The sequence below is a fragment of the Brienomyrus brachyistius genome, chromosome 2 (assembly GCF_023856365.1).
Source record: "Brienomyrus brachyistius isolate T26 chromosome 2, BBRACH_0.4, whole genome shotgun sequence".
In the NCBI taxonomy this organism is placed as follows: Eukaryota; Metazoa; Chordata; class Actinopteri; order Osteoglossiformes; family Mormyridae; genus Brienomyrus; species Brienomyrus brachyistius.
In genome coordinates, this window is record NC_064534.1 from 22,857,763 (window position 1) to 22,877,450 (window position 19,688).

The 19,688-nt window shown below is 45.3% G+C and overlaps 2 protein-coding genes and 1 long non-coding RNA gene across 16 annotated transcripts; 2 read left to right on the plus strand and 1 right to left on the minus strand.

Moving 5' to 3' along the window:
- The first annotated feature begins 9 nt into the window (after nucleotides 1-9).
- On the plus strand, nucleotides 10-4,406 carry LOC125712386 (heterogeneous nuclear ribonucleoprotein H2-like). 2 transcript variants are annotated; one of them, XM_048982405.1, is made up of 13 exons: nucleotides 10-359; nucleotides 439-586; nucleotides 697-852; nucleotides 1,118-1,252; nucleotides 1,330-1,468; nucleotides 1,549-1,664; nucleotides 1,936-2,061; nucleotides 2,139-2,277; nucleotides 2,360-2,484; nucleotides 3,448-3,539; nucleotides 3,762-3,897; nucleotides 4,050-4,134; nucleotides 4,217-4,406. In XM_048982405.1, exons 1-13 carry the CDS (start codon nucleotides 156-158, stop codon nucleotides 4,224-4,226), a joined length of 1,611 nt encoding a protein of 536 aa, XP_048838362.1. In that variant the 5' UTR covers nucleotides 10-155; the 3' UTR covers nucleotides 4,227-4,406. The 2 variants fall into 2 exon arrangements, with proteins under 2 accessions (XP_048838362.1, XP_048838352.1); XM_048982395.1 differs by having other exon boundaries at nucleotides 11-359; nucleotides 1,933-2,061.
- Nucleotides 4,407-5,516: 1,110 nt separating this feature from the next.
- Nucleotides 5,517-19,483, minus strand: LOC125712323 (protein RUFY3-like). 13 transcript variants are annotated; one of them, XM_048982280.1, is made up of 18 exons: nucleotides 19,057-19,479; nucleotides 16,217-16,390; nucleotides 15,139-15,256; nucleotides 14,878-14,979; nucleotides 14,649-14,772; nucleotides 14,326-14,390; nucleotides 14,171-14,236; nucleotides 14,022-14,091; nucleotides 13,162-13,254; nucleotides 12,869-12,952; nucleotides 12,111-12,278; nucleotides 11,815-11,912; nucleotides 7,453-7,572; nucleotides 6,927-7,068; nucleotides 6,722-6,798; nucleotides 6,609-6,636; nucleotides 6,443-6,520; nucleotides 5,517-6,358 (listed from the first exon to the last, which is right to left on the minus strand). In XM_048982280.1, exons 1-18 carry the CDS (start codon nucleotides 19,304-19,306, stop codon nucleotides 6,215-6,217), a joined length of 2,001 nt encoding a protein of 666 aa, XP_048838237.1. In that variant the 5' UTR covers nucleotides 19,307-19,479; the 3' UTR covers nucleotides 5,517-6,214. The 13 variants fall into 13 exon arrangements, 1 of the variants encoding a protein (XP_048838237.1); XR_007383271.1 differs by lacking the exons at nucleotides 5,517-6,358; nucleotides 6,443-6,520; nucleotides 6,609-6,636 and having other exon boundaries at nucleotides 7,453-7,592; nucleotides 19,057-19,482; XR_007383287.1 differs by lacking the exons at nucleotides 5,517-6,358; nucleotides 6,443-6,520; nucleotides 6,609-6,636; ... (1 more) ...; nucleotides 6,927-7,068; nucleotides 7,453-7,572 and adding exons at nucleotides 8,758-10,690; nucleotides 10,947-11,462 and having other exon boundaries at nucleotides 19,057-19,483.
- On the plus strand, nucleotides 8,256-9,104 carry LOC125712398 (uncharacterized). Its single transcript, XR_007383295.1, has 5 exons — nucleotides 8,256-8,366; nucleotides 8,424-8,480; nucleotides 8,538-8,651; nucleotides 8,766-8,911; nucleotides 8,968-9,104. It is a non-coding gene; the product is annotated as an uncharacterized LOC125712398 (long non-coding RNA).
- Nucleotides 19,484-19,688: the final 205 nt, after the last annotated feature.

The window sequence follows — 19,688 nt, forward strand, 5'->3', positions numbered from 1 at the left end:
GACTTGCTGTCAGCGTGGGTGACATTGGGGTCACTGCAGGACCGGCTTTGGTTTTTTCTTGGTTATGTGATGTGTTTCGCTGTTTTTCCGCTGAAGCTGTTCCGCTCGTAAATCCAGCTTTTCTGTGTCTGAAGTTTGTAGTAATCCAGGCTGAGATGGCCGGCTTCTGCAGGTCCTTACTGCGCTCGGCAGGGTACCGCACGATGGTGCGGCTGGTGTCTCCGAAGGTCGGCCGCGACGTAGACCGGGGCGCAGCCGGGATGCTCGGTCACTTATGCGGCAAGGGTCCGCAATTCAGCTGCCGCTCACTCGCTGCCCCCCTGGCGGAGCCCGTGTCCCTGCGCGCTTTCTCCACAGAGGTAATGTGATAAGTATGCAGTAATGTCATCATAAATGTACTGCGGAGCTGTGCGCTGATGTGCGTGTGACTCACTGTAGGCAGGCGTCCCTTTCAATGAGGAGGAGTACCCTCCTTTACCGGAATACAATTCAAGCAGAGAGAGAAAGGATAAGGAGGTCTTCATAATCTTTGCAAAAGGCCTGCCCTGGTCATGCACGGCCGAAGATCTCCTCGCGTTTTTCTCAGGTGACTTGTTTGGAGACCCGGCATTGGCACCACACTTGCAACAGAGAGTGGCTCACGTCTAAGGACTGAATTTAGGTGAAGTGGTAAGAAGTTTTCGTTTTGTTCCACAGATTGCAAGATCCGTGATGGGGTGAACGGCATTCATCTAATGCAGAAAGAAAACGGGCAGCCCAGTGGTAAAGCTTTTATTGAGATGGAGCGCAAGGAAGACCTGCAGAAGGCTCTGAGGAAGCACAGACATTATCTTGGCCCACGTTACGTAGAAGGTTTGTCAGAATGGTTTTTATGGATCCTGCATGAAGTACCTTGTTCATACATCATAATGTGTATTAGGGAGGCATAATTATGTAAGGGTGTCCTGTTGATTATTTACTTAAGACTCCCCTATTCCCCTATCCCCTATGTCCTTTGCAGTACATAACAGTCTGGATGCGTTACCCCACCACTGGTCACATCCCCTCCATTACAGTATCAAATCTGAAATTTATGGTCACAAAGATCGCTCCTGAATCAGGTCTTTGTGTCCCCCAGTAAAAGAAGCATCGGACCATGACATCGAAGGCCTACAGGCAGCCCCAGCTCAGCGCTCAGCCCAGGATGGCGTGGTTAAACTCCAGGGTCTTCCGTACAGCTGTACTGTAGAGGATGTCACCCAGTTCTTTTCAGGTCGGGAGCCCATGCCCTACAGAAGTAACGGCCATGTGTTGATAAGCCACAAGCGAACGGGACTTTGTTCTCCGTAGGTCTGGACATCGTTGAAAACGGCGTGAAGTTTGTTCTGGACAAGAGAGGGAGAAGTTCAGGCATCGCTTTTGTGGAATTTGCATCTCAGGAAATGGCAGATTTGGCTCTAAAGAGAGACCGAGAGGAAATAGGAAACAGGTAGGAGACCCCAATGTTGGCTTTGCCCGTCTCCTGCAGCATCAGACCCTGGGTCCACATTCCAGTCTGCTGCTCCTCAGGTACATCGAAGTGTTCCCAAGCAGAAAGAGTGTCGTGCCGTCTCAGCATAGCAGCTGGGGGGCACCATCCACAACCTCCGCCTCTGAGAGCGCGCCCCCCCATGACAACTGGAACGGTGGGCTCCCTGTTTACTTAAAATGCCTTCCTTTAGTTTGATTGTAACATAAACACAAAAAAATATTGACTACCTTAAGAAAAAAATTTAATTGTAATATATATTAAATGAGGTAGTGAGTGAATTTTTATATTTCATGTATCTGTCTGTCTTTCTGGTATGATTGTTCCTGATAAACCCACCCTTCAGAAGGCTTCAAAATACTGTGAACAGTGACTCTGAAGGGAAGCGTCTCCCTGATACACTTCTTTGCTTCCTCCAATAAAAGAAGCATCGGACAGTGACACTGAAAGCCCACAGGCAGCTCCAGCCCAGCCCCCGGCCCAGGATGGCGTGGTTAAACTACGAGGTCTTCCGTTCAGCTGCACTGTAGAGGATGTAACCCAGTTCTTTTCAGGTCGGGAGTCCATGCCCTACAGAAGTAACGGCCATGTGTTGATAAGCCACAAGCGAACGGGACTTTGCTCTCCGTAGGTCTGGACATCGTTGAAAACGGCGTGACGTTTGCTCTGGACAAGAGAGGGAGAAGTTCAGGCATCGCGTTTGTGGAATTTGCATCTCAGGAAATGGCAGATTTGGCTCTAAAGAGAGATCGAGAGGAAATAGGAAACAGGTAGGAGACTGTGCCAGTGTTTATGAAGTGACTTGCTGCCTCCATTAATGATGATGGATTTGACAGTGGTGCTTGTCTACAGGTACATAGAGGTGTTTCCTAGTCAGAAAAGTTCCATCACATCCTGCTTGGGTAGCAGGAGGACAGAGTCTCCCGGGTTCCCAGCCGACAGGAGCAGCGAATCGCCTCATCTTCATCCTCCAAGCAGTGAGTCGACCCATACGGGGCGTTAATTCTTACCTAGGAATAGGTCCGGGCATCACTCAGAATTTTTTGATGCCAGTACCAGAATGATACCTTGATTTCGATACCGGTTCCTGAACAATACTTTTTTCGATACCTATGTGTTTTAAAATCAATTTCAACAGCAAGAATACATTATAGCAGTAATCTTATATTTGAACAAGTTGTTTTGTTAGTTATTGGTAGTTAATGGGGGGAACGATCAATCATAACAGGACACAGCCTTTCATTTATATTTTACCAGGGCTATCAAGTTTAATCGATAGTTTGGAGTAAGATTGCATCTGTTAGGGGCCCAGTGTGTGACACTTTAGAGCCCAGCCTACTGCATTCATCAGATCTTGCTCTGCCACTCCCACCTTGTCTACACTCTGTATGTGTGCGCATCCATGCAATAGTTTGCTTGCAGCGGGATCACATGCAACAAATGCTATCTTCCGATTGGCTGGTTGGTGGTTATTAACTCTAAGTCGATCAGGACAGCTCTGAGCTCGGCGGAGAATGCCGCTGCCACGTCCATTCATTCTTGGCATTAATCTTTACTTCCGTGATCGTGTGAAATGGCTGAAATGCCTGTTTCCCGGTCAGTGTGTGACATATGAGAGCCCTGATTTTCCTTATATGACCCCGCAACATGTTTGTAATTCATAAATTAATCTGGCCAGCAGATCGATCTTTCATTTTCCACTTGTGTCCTTAAAGGCTAATTTTTTTCAGTTTGGCAGCTTATAAAAACTTTAAAATCTGAAACGGATAAAAGTAAATCTGAAAAAAATGAAATTTGGGGAAAAAAAATTCACAGGGCCCTAATAACTGGACTAATACAAAAACCTACAGTTGTTCATTGTTGCAAATTGCTGCAGTATATCAGCAATTTGTTTGAGGGTTTTTATGGTGTGTACATATTTCTGTATTTTTGTTTCACAGGTGGCAGATCTGCGAAGGACCCTGCTTCCCTCCAGCACCGTGTCCATATGAGAGGTCTGCCCTTCCTGGCTACTGGCCAAGATGTTGCCAATGTAAGACCAGAGTCTCAAATGGTAGTGGGGGAACCAAGATCTAGAAACCAGAGGTGGGCGGGGCAGCTCTGCTCTTCATCACTGCCTGGTTTTATCCAATGGGGATTGAATGGAGGGGCATGCCGGCCAATCCTGCCCCATTGTGGTTTCCCCATCTCACTCCCCCCATTCAGCCACCTTATCTTCATTTGTCCTCTGGGTGTTTTGCTCTCCTCCCCCCAGTTCTTCTCGCCGCTGCAGCCGGCAAAGATTTGCATGGAGTATGGTGGCGACGGCCGGGCCAGCGGCGAGGCTGACGTCTACTTCCCGTGCCACGAGGACGCTGTGTCGGCCATGTCCAGAGATAAGGCCAGGATGAGTAAGTGGGATGCGTCGTCCTTCTACGAAATGGGGTGGGACTGCATTTACGCCTGTTACGGTCGGTCACAGCGGGTGGGAGAGCCTTTGCTCAATTCATAAAATTGCAAATGTTGCAACAAACAAAATTCTCATGCTTCCCCCACCCCACAGACGACAGGTACATTGAACTCTTCCTGAATTCTGCTGCGGCACAGAGTAAGCCGGACTCTGCAGACGCGGCCTCAGAAAGCGACAGGTAGCTGCTGTATGCTCTCCACGATCAGCTCATCTGCACTGTGAGGCTTCTGGATGAGCTTCCATTTCTTCTGTCCATTCAGAAGCAGCTGAAGGTCTTATCCAACAGCAGATCCAATGCCGTGGGGGGGGCACTGTCACTTCCTGCGGATTATCAGCTCATGGACAGTTTGTTAAACCTCCCATCTGCTGCTCTTGCTGTTTTAAACCCGCACAGTCCCAGGCTTGGCTTTGTCTGTACATTTTATGTATTAAAATATTTTCTGACCACAATGCTTGGTACCAAAGAAGCTGAAATGTATACCTGTTATCAGAGTATCTTTTTGGTTCCTCCTCTCCTCTGGGTCTCAGTATGTGACCCCGCTGGTCACCTTGTGTTTCATTGGGTCTCTCATGTGTTTGGAACTCCGACCCCGAAGTCCGGCCCCTTGACGGCAAACATCAGTACAAGAGTTACTATAATTTTGGTTTTTTAAAATTTTCATTGGAAATCCAGTTGTTTCAGTTTTTAGTGTAGTTTGATTGGTTTTTAATTTAAAGATGCATTTGTTTAGTTTATATATGTATTCATTAATTTTAGGGATAGACAAAGTTGTAGACTTGTAGAAAATCCTACATGAAGACATTGTTTATAGATGTGCTTGAAATGGAGAAAACATGTTCCTGTTATTAATGGTTAAGTGAGGTAAAATAGCCAGCTAAATACTTAAAAATAAGAGAATGTTTTTGATGTTTGTTTTTGTTAACTTTGGAAGCAATATTTGTAGTTTTTCCTTAGTTGCAGTTCTGCATCATTTAATTTTGAAAATAATGTAAACAGTTGTGGTTGATGATTATAACCCTGGGCAGCACTTCATCTCACAGCAGCCTCACTGGTGAGGTGGAGGTCTGTCTGTGCAGGTGGCACATGAACATGGCAAACAAGTGCTTCTGCCAGATCTAAACCCAGAGCCTGTTAGGTGGGGATGCTGCACGCCAACACACTTGCAGTCACCTTGGAGCTTTTTCTATGTGAATCTGTAGTATTGTGTAATGTTAGGGATCTTAAAATTCAGGATTAAGGCCCCATAGTACATCTTTAAAGCAAGGACCCCAAATTTCTTGGAAAGACGTGGTTTAAGTGCACTGGTGTCTTACACCCTGAGACAGGCGACAGGCTCACTGCAGCCCTCTGCTGGACAAATGGGTGTGGAACATGGATGGGTTCGTATTTGACTTCAGAAACACATTTAATGAGATTTGTTTAAAACCTGTTAAATGTTTTCAGTGCTGTTCATCCTAGTATTCTGGGCTCATTTTAAATGTAGTTTCTTAATTTAAAATCTAGTTAATTATAAGGATCCAGATATTTTTAATGTTTGAGCAAAATATCATTAGCCACAATTTCATTTGAAAGGTTGTTTAATGGTTTCACAAAGCTATATAAAAATTGATTCATTTCATAAAAGTCTGCCTTCTTACCATGTCAGACTTTGGAGTTTAAATACAAGAAACATCTCCTAGATTTAATAATAGGTAAAGAAACTGCCCCAAAAAGGAAATTAGAAACATCCATTACAGAAAAGGATTATGGTTATTTAAAAGCAAAATTAGATTTTACTGAATGATTGTTAACTGAATGCAAACTCCAAAAGTTACATTTTTGTTTTGTTCCTACAGTTTCCTTACTGAAAAAAATCTCAATGGGATCATATGTATTTTCAGTTCAAAATTTTGGATAAAATTACAAGCCATATATGACTAATGTGCTTCTGACACCAGCATAGTTTAATTATTGTCAAGATCCCATCCAGCTCTCTGTAGAAAACCGGAAAACATTTGAATAATCTTTGTAAAACACACCATCATAAGAACAATACATTTTCACATGGCTGACATTCTAGAAAAAGATTTCTCTACTGAAATAAATTAAACTTCATTTTACAACCTGAATATGACCAGCACTAATCCACCTGGTGGACATCTTTTGAAATGGTACCCCAGCAGTGTGACAGGGGGCCACCAAGGTCCTTTATGGACTCGTCTTTTGCTGAACGACCAGCACCACGTGACCCAGTGGGCTTTCCGTAACGGCCGGGTCGTCAGGAGGGACTGGAGGAGTACTGCAGCAGTAACTGGGAATGGCACTGATCGCACACCTGCACCGGGTTGATGGAGGACGGCAGCGGCAGCTCGTGGACCAGGCAGTTCTCACAGAACACCATTTGGCAGTGATTGCACCGTTTCTGCAGCGGGACAGAAGAGGAGTGAAACAGGACCCCAGCAGACAGACACAGAGACAGACGGCGAGAGGAGCATGAAGGCAGCACCTTGGGTCGAGTCAGAGACGACTCCTCTCCACACATGTTACAGAGAGATGGCTGGCTGCATTCAGTCAGTGATTGATCCTTGAAAAGATGGGAACAACTGTGGACTGAGAGCTTCATTCTGCATGAATCAGGCCGTGAGTTTAGGAGGTGATTGATGAGAACATACCTGATCGTCTTCAGTCTGTGAGAGTGACCTGTTGGTAAACGAAACAGAAAAGGTATAAAGATGGAAGGCGAATTAACAGGTGAATAAATCCCAGCCACTTTCGCTCTACCTACATGCTGGAACTGAGACTCTCTTTCTCATCCAACACTGTCCTCAGCTGGACATTTTCCTTCCTCACTGCCTCCAGCTCCTGACACAAAGGGCAGACAGACTTGGGTTCGTTCGGCGTTTTTCATAGTAACGTCCTGCAGTCGAGGCCGAGGGGCCGGGAGAGAGGCTGCCTGGATTCCCCACATGGTCACCGCATGGTCACCCTACCTTCCGGATTTCCTCCATCTGCTGCTTGACATCGGTGGGTGGAGAGGACGGCTTCTTCTGTGCAGGCACTGCACCTCCAGCCTCGGGATGGGGGCCGCTTCGTCGCTGCTTTTCCTTCTTCAGCTCCATCTCCAAACTGGACCTGTGTCACACGTCGTCAGTACTGGCAGTCTATGGTCACCTGCCTTTTAAATATAACTTGCTTGCCCAGTAGTTGTTCCCACCCATGAAGATGGGCAAATGTTACACATTTCAATTTGTGCCAAATCAAATCATTAGAAAAGCAAACCCATATTAAGCAGTCATTTTTCTGGGGTCAACAGTCAGCAACCAGCCTGATCAGCGCAAAGCAGTGATAGACAGTCATACAGTGATAGATATAACTAACTTTGATCTTGACACACTTTAGGGTTTCTGATAAGTTCTGGACCAACTGATGTAAACTGCTACTGGGTCTGAGAAGCCCCCTCTCTTTCAGGACACTTGGCTTTCTGTCCCATGGGTGGGAAGCACAGGTGTCACATACCTCTTCCTCTGGAGCTCGTCCACCTCCAGCTGCAGACTCTCGATTTTGTCCCCGAACTCTTGCTTGAAGAAGCGGTTGGCCTCTTCTGCCAGGCCGCGCTGCCGCTCTGCCTGCCTGGTTCTGAGTTTGAGTCACATGGACTTATGGTAAAAACAAAAGCAATGCCAGGGAGACTGAAAAATAAAACATACGACTCAAACAATCCTAAAAAAGATGAGGGGCAAATGAAAGGGAATTGTGTCCAAAGAAAGGTGAACCAGGCCATTGCTGAAGATTTCCTTGTTTTATTTTATTATTTTAGGTTTACAGTTTAGGTATCTACATACACTTTTCATTTCCCCCAATTTTGCATACAGCACATATCCCATAACCTCAGTTGTGTATGGAAAATGGGTTCAATCGTATAACCAGAATTAAATACTTGGATTTTTTTGCTTGTCAAGCAGTAAAGTAGCAAGTTGGATTTGCCCACAAAGAATTCATATGTAAAAGTACCTTATTTACCACAACACTGCAATGAGTAAGAGGCTATGGAAGGTGGATGTATGCTGTTTCCTAGCAAAGGGCTCATACAAAATTCAACACTCATTACAGAAATGACACTTTCTATACGTGCAAAAGAGGACCCATAGGATGAAGGAGAGCTGTGTGTGTGCACGGTGAATGCTTGCTATGTGTTCAGGTACTGTGGAATGAAGGGAAGTTGTGCCTGTACACAGGGCATTCTTCTGACGTGTTCAGGGCCTATGAATTGAGGGAGAGCTGTCTGCATGCACAAGGAACTCCTCCTACGTGTTCAAATCCTGTGGAATGAGGGAGAGCTGTGTGTACACAGGGAATGCTTGCTATGTGTTCAGGTCCTGTGGAATGAGGGAGAGCTGTGTGTACACAGGGAATGCTTGCTATGTGTTCAGGTCCTGTGGAATGAGGGAGAGCTGTGTGTACACAGGGAATGCTTGTTATGCATTCAGGTCCTGTGGGATGAGGGAGAGCTGTGTGTACACAGGGAATGCTTGCTATGTGTTCAGGTCCTGTGGGATGAAGAAGAGCTGTGTGTACACTAGGAATGCTTGCTATGCGTTCAGGTCCTGTGGAATTAGGGAGAGCTGTGTGTACACTAGGAATGCTTGCTATGTGTTCAGGTCCTGTGGAATTAGGGAGAGCTGTGTGTACACAGGGAATGCTTGCTATGCGTTCAGGTCCTGTGGAATGAGGGAGAGCTGTGTGTATACAGGGAACGCTTGCTATGCGTTCAGGTCCTGTGGAATGAGGGAGAGCTGTGTGTATACAGGGAACACTTGCTGTGTGTTCAGGTCCTGTGGGATGAGGGAGAGCTGTGTGTACACAGGGAATGCTTGCTATGTGTTCAGGTCCTGTGGAATGAGGGAAAGCTCTGTGTATACAGGGAACACTTGCTGTGTGCTCAGGTCCTGTGGGATGAAGCACCTCTTACAATGATGTTAATATCCAGTTCTGGATTTTGACTAATTTTGGTAGTAGATGCAAAGGGAAAAGTTCACTACACATTATTGAGGGGGGAGCAAAGGTCAGCAGGCTGCTTGAGGTGGGACACAAGCAGAGAAGGTGGAACAGCTTGCTACATAGTGTGAAGATGGATCTTTTCCCACACTAACACTGCAGACAACCTAGACATTTTTGCTTGTATTTATAACCATTAAAAAATCACCACTCACAATGTATGACTGTTCTTAAGCATTGAGCAGAGCACATACCGTAAACATTGTTGGGGGGACTCTTGATAACCTCAGTAACAGCCAATAATACTCAGAGACGGCCATCCCCTTCTCTGTGGCAGTGGCATGTTCCTTCTGACTTCCTGTCCACATGCCTCCTGCCCTCAGCACATTTCAATGTCTCCATGTTGGATATACAGTGCCATGCGAAACACTTAAATGTTTAAATGATCTTTATGATATTGTCTGTCAAAGTGCGTCAACTGAGCCATTTCAAAACCTAACCTACAGTCAGCCGAGTATTTTCAGTGACCATCTAATATGGCCACGTACTTCTTAAATCACCCAATGGCACACGTAGTTTGGCTGTTCAAATCCTCACTGAGTTATTTAACCAATTAGGTTCATTAACTGATTGTTACATTTCACCACCAGCTCAAATACATGGAATGGCTGGGCTGCCCCTGAGGAGAGGTTTGGGAACTGAAGCGGTGTTCATCTAGCCATCCAATAAGATATCAGTACCTTTCTGGAAAACTGAAGAAATTTTTGTTAGTTTTTTTTTTTGCTGTTAATTCTGAGCCAATATACACTTACTACCGAAATTGATAGCCTCAAACGTTTTCTTTGACTGCCTTTTGGCACAGTACTGTGGATCAGCACCATAAAGTATTACTGAATCAGCCATATCATAAGCAGTGATGCTGACAGGCTGTTGGGGTGATATGTCAGTGTGTGTAGGCCAAGGTGGCCAGATCAAACTGGAAATCAAAAGGTCACTGCGAATATGAGTTTGTCGCTATGGTAGCATGCAATCAAACTGCCAGAACTTACATCAAGTACCCCGACATAATGACAAAAACTACTGAAAGTTAACATTATCAAAACTATTTCAAGCAATCTTTGCTGGCATCTAAACTGTTATCTGTGACAGATCTTGAACAAAGTGGAAGTGACTTCTCAAATGGATTGCTATTTTCTAAATATTAGTGTGGATAGCTATGGCTTACTTGACATTACATTTCTATACCGGAACAAGAACACTGTAGCAGGAGATGAGTAACAGTATCGGTCATGGTTACTGATGCCTATCCTGACCTAGAATAAGACAGTGAATCATAACAAGCTTTGAAAACACAACTGTTCTACTGACACGCAAGTCTTAAGTACTCTGGCAGGGTAACAGACAGGAGGTGTATTATTCTACATTGCTGCCCTTATTGTGTCAGGAGCACAAATAATCCAGCATGCTTTATAACGACGAGCACCAGACAATTAAAGAGCCAGGCAACATCCTACTGAGCGCCGAAAAAGAAAGATCATGCGGGAAAGAAAGCATGCTAATGGAATGCATAGCGGGAGGGGACAACCCCCGCTTCTCCATTACAAAATGTTCCCCTGGACCAAAGGAAGGATTCATTAAGAATTAAGGCACTGGAGGCCATGCTTGAGTCACGGAGCTACATTTTCATGACAGAACATCCTCAGCGCGAGCGCAACGTTACCCCAGCGCGAGCGCAACGTTACCCCAGCGCGAGCGTTACCTCAGTGAGTGCGTTACCTCAGTGAGTGCGTTACCTCAGTGAGTGCGTTACCCCAGCGCGAGCGCAACGTTACCTCAGTGAGTGCGTTACCTCAGTGAGTACGTTACCCCAGCGCGAGCGTAACGTTACCCCAGCGCGAGCGTAACGTTACCCCAGCGCGAGCGTAACGTTACCCCAGCGCGAGCGTAACGTTACCCCAGCGCGAGCGTAACGTTACCCCAGCGCGAGCGTAACGTTACCCCAGCACGAGCGTTACCCAGCGCGGCACAGCAATTCAATTCAGATGGACTTCAGGACCATCGGTTTCTAGAAGACGGCCCGTCCATTCTTAACTTCTCACATGTCTGACATTTGTTAAATTAAAACTTTATTAATTTATATTTATGGTGCTTCCACTTGCATTTATAAGCACAATGGAAAAAGTCTCGGCTGTGTTTTGCAAATGGCACGACGGTGGTACAAATTCTTCACAGATTAAATATTCTGCTCTTAACTGTTGGCACAACTGAGGGAAAAAATGATTCATTTTCCAGGGGCTTGTGGTTTCCCAGTCTATTAAATAAAAGTGAAAACAAGACTTAGATGAGTTCGGGAACTGGACCCTAACCCTACCTAGGTACCTCTATAATGCATAAGAGTACAAAATTAACCACTGTTAGTCCTATGAGGCTCTGTAAATGACAAAAGTTCCTCTGGGCCCTATTGCTCCTGCTGGAGCAGCTTCTGGGCTGCAGAACTAAGACTTCTGGCCTGTTTCACCACATCTTTTTCACTTAATGGAGGAAATAAGTGATTGGAGGGATGAAAATAGAGAAACAGAACAGGGGGGAACAAAAAAGGAGAGCTGTTATTCCTGAGAGATGGGCAGAGTGCCCCCCCACTGTATATTTTTGTTATATACGATATTTGGCAAGACACGCTGGGGCCACGCCTCCCCGACCAGTCAGAGGACAGTGACCTAGGCCACGCCTCCCCGACCATACAGACTCCAGTGACCTGGGCCACACCTCCCCGACCAGTCAGAGGACAGTGACCTAGGCCACGCCTCCCCTACCATACAGAGGCCAGTGACCTGGGCCATGCCTCCCCAACCATACAGAGAAAAGATGCTCTTGTACCCTCACCTGAGCTCCAGCTGCTTGATCATTGAGGCCATCTGTGTTGTCTTCTCCTCCAGATGGCTAATGATGTCACTCTTCTGTTTCAAGGCCGTATCAGAGCTCTGAGGAGAGATACCGGAACAGATTACCAGATTATAAATCTGTCCGACACAATAAAAAGACACATACAGTTTGTCGTGTACTGAGATTGCTGTATGGGAACTTTAAAATGCTTTTTCATTCACAACTCACTCTGAAACGTAAAAACGAACATTCATAGGTGACGGTCTGGCTTTGGCCTCGGGAAGCAGTCGCATTACCTGAGTCTTCAGGGAGAGCTGCTGGTTCAGCATCCTCATGTCGTCCAGCTGCTTGCGCAGAGCTGCCAGAGCGTCCTGCTTCTCGCAGATGTCCTTCTCCAGCATCTTCATGGCCAGCTCCATCTCCTGCTTCATCCCAATCTGCACCTCCAGCTCGCTCTCCACATCCTTCAGCACAAAATAATGTTTTTTTTTTTCATTTCTGTATCGCCTGATAATATAGTAGGTTGGACAGTAAATAACCATAGGGGCCACCTTCAAATGCTATAGCTGTTACCAAAAGTGCAGACAGGGCACTGGAGGATTGTGCAAACTCATGGTGGCAGTCAGCATCAAAGAATCCAAAAACAACAGTAAATGGGGGAGGATTCACAGTACCGAATGTTAAAATTAATGAATGACTTATGAAGGTGTATATTCCGCAACAGTGACTCAGTTTTCAGCCTTTTTATGTTCATGTTCCATATCCACCCCTGTCTTCCTGGGGCCAGTGGTAGTGGAGCAGCAGAGGATTATGGGAGATGGAGGCAGTGAGACCCCTCTAACCTCATTGTGTAAGAGGAATTATCTAATGCAGTCTCAGCAGACAAAAAGCGCAACAGAAGCTTTAATACATGAAAGCACTGGTGAACTGGAATTAGGGAGAAAAATAAAAGATAAAAGGGGTGTCAGTCTGTGGGTAAACTGAGCAGCAGGGACGTACAGACACAAAATGGGGCACTCCTCTCTCCCACCCAGGCTGAAAAACAGGAACTAACCAGACGAAGCTGCGTTTCCTCCTTCAGCTTTTTCCACACCTCTCCTGAAACCCGGTCGTCAGCAGTCACCTCTGCTCCAGGCCCCTGAAAGCGGAGACGGCCGGAAAATACCGGCAGACAGAGCAAGATCAACATAAACAGCCGTCTGACAGCGGACACACCCATTTATACTCAAATTGACACAGAGCCTTGACATTGTTATTTTTCCTCAAGTACTGATGTTATTATGACATGGGTGAATATTCAAGTCAGGAACGTGGCTGTGCACATAAACATCGGGGTGAGAGACACACCTTGTGGCTGCACTCTGAAAGGAGGGCGCTCCCCCCCTGCATGTGAGAGACCTCCTCTTGCAGAGTCAGCACTCTGTTGTTGGCAATAGCAAGCTTCAAATATAAAAAAGGCTCGGTTAAATACAGACGTGCTAACAGCGCCACGGTCGTGGGGCTGACACCCAGGGAGCGAACGTAGACTGTACTCCTCCCCTCAAATGTAAGTCACTTTGGATAAAAGCGACTGATTAGGGTTGTCACCCGATTCGTACAATTCAGGATTGTCCTGCATTGGAAAACTGCTGCATCCTGTATTATCCTGGACGGGGGGGGGGGGACTCTATGTCCGACAGATGAGTAATATGCAGATTTTTTTAAGCAAAAACGGAGGGATGGAGGCTACAGTTTCATCACAGTACAGAATGAGTTTTATTAAAACTGGTCCTCTAATCACGGTCCTTGTTTGTCCTGAGTTTTTACTTAGAGCCGTCTGGGGAAAAAGCCGGCCAGCAGGTCTTATTTTTACAGGCCTGTGCGATCAATACAAAGGTTAAAGTTATACGTTTAAGCCCAGTAATTGCAAATACAGCTGCTACTTCCATATCGGTATGCAAAAATGAACCGCTTCCAATAAAAGACAAGTCTTCCATTGTGGCTTTCATGGAACGTGAAAATGATCGTGAAAAACAGCCCCCTACAGAAAATAATAGCCCAGTCCTGACCCAGCGGCAGCCTAAAGGCTGCAACACAATTTATGAAAGTAGAACTTGAAAACGAAGGTAATAGATTTTTTTAAATATTTTAATTCATTTAAAAACATGTCAGATGACAGATGTTTTGTGTCTCGGTCTATGCACTTATCTGCCAGATGCAATACCCACCTCTTCTGTCAGCTTTGTATTTGATTTCTCAAGGGCATCGACTTTTATTTGCAGATTATTCACCGATGCGCTGTTGGAAGAAATGAATCCCACTGGAGAGCGCGTTCACAATAAAAACACTTAAGACGGCTGTTTAAGTACAGCAATACCTCAAATGCCGATTGAGCTCCTCAACATAATTCTTCTGATCGAGTATAGCTGTAATCTGTTCATCGCTGAAAGGAAAAAAAAATTTTAAAAAAATGAATACAGAGGAAGGTAAACAGACAAAAGTGAGGAACTAATCAATCAGCAGGTGACCTACCCGTCCGGGCTCCTGCTGCTCTGCCCGTCATCTTTCAGATACATGGAGAAATCGATAACCCCGACCTACAAAAGACAAAGACGATCGTCTCCTGCAGTCCCACCAGCTCTGCAGAGATGCTTCCACAGAGCATCACATATCACTAGAGGTTTTTAGAATTTCAAAGTGCATGAATGCACAGCGACACTCTCATCCTCTCGACGTCACACTCTTCCCGAATGAGATATTTTGCATTCATCATTTGTGGCCCGTTTAGTTCATTAACGGCACTGATTGAATTCGATTGTGGTTTTGGCTGCTCGTTTACAGTGGATCTGCATCACCTGTGAGTCCAGGTCCTCCCCTTTCATGCAGAGGTTTGCGTCGATGACATTCAGACCCACTAATAGCCCTGCGATGACGGCTCCCTCCTCCTCCATCATCAGTGCGTTCGCTTCATAGAATTCACTGAAGAGACACACGCGTTGGATCACGGCCAAAAGGGGGGGGGGGGGGGTGAAACAGGAGTCACATGACTTTCTTATGTCATGGAGACCTAACTTTGAGAGTTACCTCAACAGATCCTTTCGGTTAATAATGGTTTTCATGTAATCCGACAGCTTCTTCTGCATTAAGGCGAGCCGTAACCAGGCTCTGCCCCGACCCAGAGGTGTTCTACAGGGGAAAACAAAAACGATTAGCAATTAACATTCATAGGGCATAGCCATCAATCCTCTGACTGGACCTTTACAGACCAGTGAAGGAACCCAACAAGACGGCTACCTCCAAATTCAGAATAAGGTCATTCGTGTAACTAAGATACGAGAGGCTCACTTGAGTCCTGGCAGTTCCTTCACACTGGCTGTAATTTCCGCGGCTTCTGGATTTAACTTCTCCACCAGCTCCAAAGGGCCCCACAAAGACTTGTTCTGTCCAAGGAAGGTCTTCTTAGCTGTCGTATAAATTGGAGACATAATACAATGATCAGAATGTGATTATGAGTAATATCAGTCAAACTGTATCACTGACAATGCTAATTAAACAATGTTAACACAGTACTGTGCTATTCAGGAAAATATATAAAATCTTAACTGAACTTGCATACATTGCTATTTTTAGTTTAATTAACTTTAAACACTAACCAGTATTACATCTTTCTCCACTAGCGAGTGCATTGATTTCCTGGTTTTATTTAATTTAATTGCTGACAAGTTTTGCTTCCCTTTGCTCTGCGATCACATATTACACCGATTCCCCAACTCAGGCTAAATTAGGTTCAGTAGTGTATTTACAAAACATTCACACAGCTAAGCTATCATTTTGCAAGCCACTGCAGATGGCTGGCGATGAGGAAGAAATACAGAATGCAATTATCTCAGAGGCTTGTTGTGTCCAGGGCAGACAGCAGCTGCTTCATATGCGTACAGACAGGCTGGTGATCCCCAGCCAGGCGTAAGAGAGAAAGATACAAGGGGATACAAAATTCTTAGCTGTGTAAATGTTTTAGGCAGTCAAAGAAAATGATACTTAAATAATCTTCAAGTTGCTGTAAAACTATATTATGTCTGTAAGAATGTGTCCGCTTAGCCATTTCCAAACCTGTCCTAAAGGCACCACAGGTTTGCAGAAACCATCTACCGTGCACATATATTTTCTGACTCGACCACTGGCACACCCTGTTGGGCTAATCAACACCTCACTGAGTTATTTCATTATGTTGACCAAGTAGGTGAGCTGGTGCTTTTGCACAGGTTTGTAAAACCCATCAAAACCCAGCTTGATGAGTTTTGTATACTGTTGCTATGTTCAGCTCAGCACAAAAGAGCTGGCGAGTAACTCTACATCTCAGTAATACTGCAGGCTTTCCAGATCTTCAATGCACCACCTCTCTGGCTCCCCGTACCAGACGCACCTTTCAGGCCGTGCTTCAGGCAGTGCTCCATGACGACAAAGAACTGCTGCAGAGGGGCGTAGTCGGAGTCCAGCGTCCGACCGAAGTTCAGCGCCGACTCAATCAGACCCTTGATGCTCAGCTTGGCCATGTTCATCAGGTTCAGCCTCTCAATTGCAAAGGGGTCCTTCGGTTCTGAGGGCAAGAGGAGAGAAATGAACATCTCAGCAAAGGGCCGTGTGAATCTCCAGGTGGCCAAGGAGAAGGAGAACCATTTTACAAAAGGAGAACCATTTTACAGAACAGATCAGACTAGAGCAAAGACCTAGCTCAGTGACCTAAAAATAAAGAAATGCACTGGGGTAATTTGAGATTGAAAGGTAAATTTCCTATGATTGATCACTGAAGAATCACCATGTGGATAGAGCCACGAGTGTAATGAATTCCATCCATTCATCTTCCATCCCCTTATTCTGGTTGGGGTCACAGGGGGCCTGGAGCCCATCCCAGGCAGCACGGGGCACAAGGCTGGGGTGCATCCTGGACGAGATCCCAGTCTATTGCAGTGCACAGACATGCAGACACTCACTATTTGGGATGGGCCGATCCACATTTTTTCAGTTCTGATCTGATTCCGATACACAACTTCCGTTACAGATACAGATTCCGATACAAGAGCTCTTTTTTATATATTATCATATATTTTATATATTATCATTAGAGGTGCACTGATCCCATGTTTCAGTGTTGCCACGATCCCGATACCTGAACAGAGGGTATCAGCCAATTTGAGTACTAATCCGATACCAGAGCTCATTTTTAAAAAATTGCAAATGACTACTACTAGTTGCTGTTAAAAGCGTAAAATGCTCCCAGATCGTCACATTCTTATGTTCCTGGTACTGCAAAGGGTATGCGAATGATGTCACAGCAGACAGAAGTCACTGCGCTTTTACCCACTGAGCAGCAAAAAAACGGAGCGGCAGCATTAGCTTTCGATTTAAAAGCCACAAAAAACACACCTAAAAGGGGAAAGAGCTGTTCTGCAATTGACTGTACAAATTGATTTAAAAAAAAATAGGAGTTATCTTTTTACAAATAAGTATTGGATGTGGATCGGTCACATACGGCTGATACCCGATCCGTCTAATCGGTATGGATAGGTGCCGATACCGATAAAAAACTTTTGATCATGAAAAGAAAGGAAGGAATCTATAGTACCTAATGGAAACATGCAGTTAGGACTCTGCACCTCATGACTGGAAGGTCACTGGTTCAAACTCAGTGGCCAGTAGAGTAATCGTTTCACTGTTAAGCTCTTGAGCAAGATCCTTAAGCCCAACTGCTTCAGGCACATGGGCCAGCCCTGCTATCTGATCCTCACTTGTATGTCTGCCAAGAAATAAATGTTAATAAAAGGAAAAGCTGCTAACGCAACAACAAATCCTCTGCCAATAAAAATGGCCGACAGAGGTTGGAGGCTCTTGGAAAGCTAGAGAAGACGTCCTCTCCCTCCTTCAGCATGCGACTCTGGGCTGGCTGTAGACAATGAAATATCAGGGCTGAAGATCAAGGGTGACTGGCCTTGGGGCAGGGAATCAAGCAGCCAATCCCCAAGAAGTATGAGGGATTAACAGAGCAGTTCTGTCCCCATGAACCAGATCAGCTCTGCATTGCTTTTATAACACTTTCATTAGACGGCCTCATTTTCGTGAATAAAATTACTAAAATATAAATGAATGAAGTTAACAAAGGAACCACTAGATGTCAAACACAAAATGCAGAATTTCAGTACTTTACTACTAGACTGCATATTTTATCCAGTGGGGGATGAATGCTTTGAATTTGTGCTGGAAACATGAAAGCGAATCTCAATATGACAGTAGGAGCTGCTAAAACCAGGCATCGGGACATTTACTGCACGATGTAACTATTTCATCCATTTTGTACTTTCACATCCCCCTAAAAGCACATCACCTGCTACACAGTGGGCCCACTGCTGATAAGCTCCAATCACTAAGCAGGTTTTAAATGTAAATAAAGGTTATTATACTTCCTAAAGAGTTAACAATTTAGACAGAAAGCTTCCCTATAAGGATACAGAAATTGCAGTAAGTTTCAACTTCCTCTTTTGTGTGACTGTTTTCAATAAAAACATCAAGTACATATCGAACTGAAACTGTAGTAACACACTGTGGAAGTGTGTTTTGGGGCTAATTGTACTAATATGTATTCTTCCTCTATAAAATAGTAGGATTAATATTTTTAAGCAGTTGATAAATTATTTTGTAACTGAATTGTAATTTAAAAAGTTGTCCAGATCCTGAGATCCCGAAGTTAAAGAAATTAGTCTGTCTGCCATGTCAGTATACTGTCACAGCATAGCATGATGCAATAAGAGACTGAACTTGAACAGCTGTTACAAACATAATTTAACACAGGTTAGTCACAGATTGTCACAGTGACAGCAGACAGACATTGTCAGAGTAATCTCAGATACAGACTGTCACAGTGACTGCAAGCACACACTGTGACAGAGCAGACTGTCCTAGTGATTGTGGACGCGCACTGTGACAGAGGCCACGGATGTGAAATGTTACAGGGGTCTCAGACTGTCACAGTGACTGCAGGCACAGACTGTCACGGTGACCGCAACGCCGTCTCAACCCTACAAGCCGGACAGCAACCGGCCGAAGAACCTCGCATCTCGGGGACTGGCTGACACAACATAAACATAATTTGTGTTGGAAAATGGGACAGTCACCTACCCCAGATTTGGACAAGCCGCCCACATTACTAACGGGGCTCGACTGGCACTAACATGACTGCAAAGAATCAAGTGGAGACATGTGAGGACTTACTTTTTCGGGCAGGTTTCTGTGTGTTTGGCTCGCATTGCGGCAGCCCAGGGTGGAGCGCCGTACTCTTGGGTAACTGTACGGAGCTCGACCCCAGCGCCTCTTTAAAGAAGATGACGGAAGTAGGAGAAAGCGGCTCCTCTGGGCTGTTGGCGGACCTTCTATCGGTCCCTCCGGCCGCGGGGCCATCGGAAACCCCTGGAAGATGCAGATCCCGGTCCCGTCCTGCTGATGTTATGCTCTCTTCCGCCATCTTCAGCAGAAACACACGTGACTCCTGACGCGTCTAATCCCGAAGACAACAACGTGATTTTCCCGCACTGATTTCATGGGGGAAAAAATAAAAGAAAGCACTTTTCTAATGGGATGTGACACCGATAACCAACCGGATAACGCGCATGCGAAATGTGCCGCTATAATTCTGCATCTTTCTAAAATAAACCGCTTGCTGCGCACAATCACAGATCGCTAAATGAATAGGATAGACTGTAAATGGCGCAGCAATTTGGAGGTACCCCCTCCATATGTATTAGTGGTGCTGCCAAGTGCTGACAAAACACTATACAATCTTTCTCACTATACAAGTCGTTAGCCTTATGACTTATTTTTGAATATCTCTTTTGGCTTTTATTGTA